We start from the raw sequence: 5693 nt of genomic DNA, 5'->3' as shown, positions 1-5693 counted from the left end.
TATTCATTCACTTGGTATTTTATTTACTGTTCTACAAATATTTACTGAGCACTAATTATTACAGGTACTCAGTTACATGTTAGAAATACAAAACCCCTGGGTGAAATCATCTAATCAGGGGGACTTTCCCCTCTAAGTACAGTCAAAGGAATACAGTAGTCCCTCTCTATATCCCGGTTCACTTATCGCGGCCTCTCTGTATTGCAGGATTTAAAAAAATATTATATTTAATTATTCATCACGGATTTTTCGCTATATCGTGGGATTTTGCGGTACTGTATAAGTATGTTGTTAAAGTTATGTAGGTTTAAGAGTGTACAATATGTTTAAGAACATAAGTAGTAAATTTATAAAAGTGTGGAAAAGGTTAATAAGGGAGCTGGAAAGGTTAATAAGTGACTGGGAACAATTTATAAGTGTATGGGAAGGGTTTATAAAGCCTTAAAATATATATAAATACTAAAATAAATGTAAGGTTCCTACTTTGCGGATTTTCACCTATCGCGGGGGTGAGGGGGTGTCTAGAATGTAATACCCGCAATAAGTGAGGGAATACTGTATTCAGTTGATAGCATGCCTTTAAAGTCCTCTGCATGCAGCACACTGCACTAAAACCAGAAAAGTGAAAAGAAATGGAAGACATTTCCTTTCACCACAGAGCCCTCAATCTAAAGTTCAGAGAACACAGCCCTATGCAAAATACTAAACTTTTATGCAATGACACACTCATGAACAAAGTATTAATGTACCTCTAACTGAACCAAAAACGCTGAGGCTCTCTTAGTAACTGAGTTATCATTACTGACAGTATCTCTCTCAGGGTCTCCATCTGCCTGCCAAGCTCACCCCGCCCTCTGCGTGGACAACTCCCTCTCATGCAGAGCCCATGGAGTCTCTGTCTACAGCCATGTCCACACGACCCCATTAGTCTCTCTTTTAAGAACCCAGTTCTTTACCTTCTGAACAAATGCAAATTGTATGTCCTTCTGAAAATACTTTACCGCATTATAAACTCTAAAAACAGGAGAAGTTTGCTTTGACCAGGTTGTCTTTCGATTGTCTTGCATTGTGCCCATAAATATTTGTTAAAGATATGAATTAAGGATCACAGCCATATTCCTGCTTAAAATATATTGGTTGATACCTGTCTGAGAGGGCTGCAGTGGTATTTCAAGTAACTGCCAATGTGACTGGTGGCACAGGATTTATCCTTCCATATTGAGCTAAATGACTGTTTTCACCTCTGGTAGGCAAAGTTCTAGATTCCAGTGTACTGAAAATAACACCTACACTTTTATTTACTTACTTATTTATAATTGTGATAAAGACTTTAGTTTGTTTTTTAAAATTGGTGTTTAAATTTTAAATGATTTATTTCCACCATTTAAGTGATATTGGCTTTACTAAATTTTTAGAAAGACATTTTTTTCTATTTCTGTTTATTTATTTTTTAATTTATTTTCAATTGTATTTTTTTTCCATTATCATTTATTCCCCTTATACCCCCTTTCTCACCTCCCCTGCCCAGTCACCACACTGTTCATGTCCATGAGTCCTTTTTCCTTTTTGCTCGATCCCTCCACATGTCTTTTCTTTCTCTACGTGTTTTTAAATATTCACTGATTTAGAAAATATGTCACAAATCAAATAAATTATATAATTATATATTAAATAACTATCCATTGGTTTTTCCTGTATTTATTTTTTTTACTTACTTTTATTTTTCATTTTTATTCAGATATAATTGACATATAACATTGTGTAAGTTTAAGGTGTCCAATGTGTGGATTTAATACATTTATATATTGCAATATGATTACCACCACAGTGTTAGTTAGCCATCACCTCACATAATTATCATTTCATTTTTTGTGGTGAGAACATTGAATATCAAGTCTCTTAGCAACTTGAGAGTATAGCATACAGTATGGTTGGTTATAATCACTATGTTGTGCATTAGATCTCCAGAACTTATTCACCTTCTAACTGCAAGTTCATACCCTTTGACCAACTTGCCAATTGCCCCAGCCCTACTTGTAAAATTAGACAGTACTTTAAAAAAAAAATTATTCTATTAATTTTTGTTCCTATGTTTAATGTGGTATATTTGGATTTACATCTTTAAATAACTCACACATGATGAGGACACTTTCTCGGGAGAGGTGACAGGAGAAATCATTAAGCCTTTACCAAGAGTTTTAAAATGGGCTACAGCCTCTAAGTTTGGAAACAAAACCATAGTCAGATTGTGCCGTATCCTGGTCTTTAGAAGGAGCCATTGCTGTTATTGGCTTTCTAAATCTTAAACTTATTTCTAGAGAAACTTCTGTTATGTTAAAACCAAAGCTTCTGGAAGTATTTAAATTAATTTTAGCCAGTGACTTCCCTTAAATGGGAACCATCCTATGAGGCAGAAAGAAGGAAAATAAGTAGTCAATTAACATTTTAACCTACAGGAATGCGACTTATTAGAATTTGCATTCGTTTTTAGATTTTTCAGAGAGGCTTAAAGTTCCTGTTGTATTTAATAAGACAACCACCAGTTAGCAAACTAGGGAGGGAACCTTTTAAAAGGGAGGGTGACGGCTCTTCCCGCAGGCTCGTGGCGCGTCTCGCGCTTGTCGAGAGCCTCCCAGGCCATGGCCTCGGTGGGAGCGACCGCCGGCGGGACACTGCTGGGACCAGGACCCAGGGCAGGCCCCGGGGAGGCGGAGGAGGACGACGTGGAGGAGCCAACGGAGATCCATCTGTGTGTCCTGTGGAATTTAGGCCACTTGGGCATCGCCTACTATGACACTAGTGACTCCACCATCCACTTCATGCCAGATGCTCCAGACCAGGAGAACCTCCAGCTTCTCCAGAGAGTTCTGGATGAAATCAATCCCCGGTCTATTGTTACGAGTGCGAAACAGGATGAGAATATGACTCAGTTTCTGGGGAAGCTTGCTTCCCAGGAACACAGAGAGCCTAAGAAACCTGAAATCATATTTTTGCCAACTGTGGATTTTGGTTTGGAGATAAGCAAACAGCGCCTCCTTTCTGGAAATTACACTTTCATTCCAGACTCCATGTCCACCACTGAGAAAATTATCTTCCTCTCCTCCATTATTCCCTTTGACTGTCTTCTCACGATTCGAGCACTTGGAGGTCTGCTCAAGTTCCTGGGTCGAAGAAGAATCGGGGTTGAACTGGAAGATTATAACATCAGCATCCCCATCCTGGGCTTTAAGAAATTTGTGTTGACCCATTTGGTGAGCATAGATCAAGATACTTACAGTGTTCTGCAGATATTTAAGAGTGAGTCTCACCCTTCAGTGTACAAAGTGGCCAGTGGACTGAAGGAGGGGCTCAGCCTCTTTGGAATCCTGAACAGATGCCGCTGTAAGGGGGGAGAGAAGCTGCTCAGGCTGTGGTTCACACGTCCAACTCATGACCTAGAGGAACTAAATTCTCGTCTGGATGTCATTCAGTTTTTCCTGCTACCCCAGAATCTGGACATCGCTCAGATGCTGCATCAGTTGCTGGGTCACATCAAGAATGTGCCTCTGATTCTGAAACGCATGAAGTTGTCCCATACGAAGGTCAGCGACTGGCAGATTCTCTACAAGACTGTGTACAGTGCCCTGGGCCTGAGGGATGCCTGTCGCTCCCTGCCCCAGTCCATCCAGCTCTTTCGGGACATCGCCCAAGAGTTCTCTGATGACTTGCACCACATTACCAGCCTCATTGGCAAAGTGGTGGACTTTGAGGGAAGTCTTGCTGCAAATCGCTTCACAGTCCTTCCCAACATAGATCCTGAAATTGATGAGAAAAAAACGAAGACTGGTGGGACTTCCCAGTTTCCTCACTGAGGTTGCTTGGAAAGAGCTGGAGAATCTGGACTCCCGTATTCCTTCATGCAGTGTCATCTATATCCCTCTGATAGGCTTCCTTCTTTCTATTCCCCGCCTGCCTTCCATGGTGGAGGCCAGCGACTTTGAGATCGAGGGACTGGACTTCATGTTTCTCTCAGAGGAGAAGTTGCACTATCGCAGTGCTCGAACCAAGGTGCTGGATGCACTGCTGGGGGACCTGCACTGTGATATCCGAGATCAGGAGACCCTGCTGATGTACCAGCTGCAGTGTCAGGTGCTGGCACGGGCAGCTGTCTTGACCCGGGTGTTGGACCTTGCCTCCCGCCTAGACGTCCTGCTGGCTCTTGCCAGTGCTGCCCGGGACTATGGCTATTCAAGGCCCCATTACTCCCCACAACTCCTTGGGGTACGAATCCAGAATGGCAGACATCCTCTGATGGAACTCTGTGCTCGAACCTTTGTGCACAACTCTACAGAATGTGGTGGGGACAAAGGGAGGGTCAAAGTCATCACTGGACCCAACTCCTCAGGGAAGAGCATATACCTCAAACAGGTAGGCCTGATCACATTCATGGCCCTGGTGGGCAGTTTTGTGCCAGCAGAGGAAGCCGAAATTGGGGCAGTAGACGCCATCTTCACCCGAATTCATAGCTGTGAATCCATCTCCCTTGGGCTCTCCACTTTCATGATCGACCTCAACCAGGTGGCAAAAGCAGTGAACAATGCCACGGAGCAGTCTCTGGTCCTTATTGATGAATTTGGAAAGGGAACCAACACGGTAGATGGGCTTGCACTTCTGGCTGCTGTGCTCCGACTCTGGCTGTCACTCGGACCCACGTGTCCACACATCTTTGTGGCCACCAACTTTCTGAGTCTCATTCAGCTACAGCTGCTGCCACAGGGGCCCTTTGTACAGTATTTGACCATGGAGACCTGTGAGGATGGGGATGACCTTGTCTTCTTTTATCGGGTTTGTGAAGGTGTTGCCAATGCCAGCCATGCCTCCCACACGGCTGCCCAGGCCAGGCTTCCTGACAAGCTCATTGCTCGTGGCAAGGAGGTCTCAGACTTGATCCGCAGTGGAAAACCCATCAAACCTTTGAAGGAGTTGCTAAAGGAGAAGCAAATGGAAAATTGCCAGGCATTAGTAGATAAATTTCTAAAACTGGATTTGGAAGATCCCAACCAGGACCTGGAGATATTCATGAGCCAGGAAGTGCTGCCTGCAGCCACCACCATCCTCTAAGAGACCTTCCTCAGCCCTCCTCCACTTCCCCAAGCCCCAGTGGGCTGCCACGCCCTCTTTGTTTCATTATCGTCTTCAGACCCAGAGTTCTCAGTTTCCCTGGAAATTTTGTTTCATATTAGGAATAAAGTTTGTTTTAGAGAGAAAAAAAAAAAAAAAAAAAAAGGGAGGGTGACTAACCTCTCTGGGTCAGAGCCTCAAGATCCAGGTAAATTAGCAAGTTACAACACATGATTTTCCCTCAAAAACAAAACATTCTGTGCTGATTTCTCATTTTGGCCCCAATAACTACTTCTCAGCCTATAATTGTGCTTGCTCTTCCATTTCCTCCTCTGACGATTAAGGAAGCTGCAGTTGCTAAACATTTGAATTGAAACCATCAGCCAGGGCAACTGCACAAGAAATGAACAGGCACGGGCAGAGCACGTGAGAGCAGGAGTCTGGGCCCTCTCACTCCTCCGTTTTCCTTCCTCTTGTTCTTTTGTCTTCATTTCTTAAGAATTTTACCTTTTTTCCTTAACCTTTTCTGCCACCCTTTTCTCCTTCTGTCACATCTCTTCCTAAGCCCACCAGCTGAAGCACTGTAGAACACT

General features: G+C 43.3%; 1 protein-coding gene across 1 annotated transcript; it reads left to right on the top strand.

Moving 5' to 3' along the window:
- Positions 1 to 2597: 2597 nt before the first annotated feature.
- LOC150012124 (mutS protein homolog 5-like) lies at positions 2598 to 5234 on the top strand. Its single transcript, XM_090275646.1, is given in 2 exon segments — positions 2598 to 3809; positions 3811 to 5234. Coding segments are annotated over 2 exon segments (2460 nt in total). The 5' UTR covers positions 2598 to 2639; the 3' UTR covers positions 5101 to 5234.
- Positions 5235 to 5693: the final 459 nt, after the last annotated feature.

Source organism: Furipterus horrens, unplaced genomic scaffold (assembly GCF_987537825.1).
Source record: "Furipterus horrens unplaced genomic scaffold, mFurHor1.1.pri manual_scaffold_4, whole genome shotgun sequence".
Lineage (NCBI taxonomy): Eukaryota > Metazoa > Chordata > Mammalia > Chiroptera > Furipteridae > Furipterus > Furipterus horrens.
The sequence above is the reverse complement of the archived record's forward strand: the minus strand, read 5'-3'. Positions and strand labels throughout refer to the sequence as shown.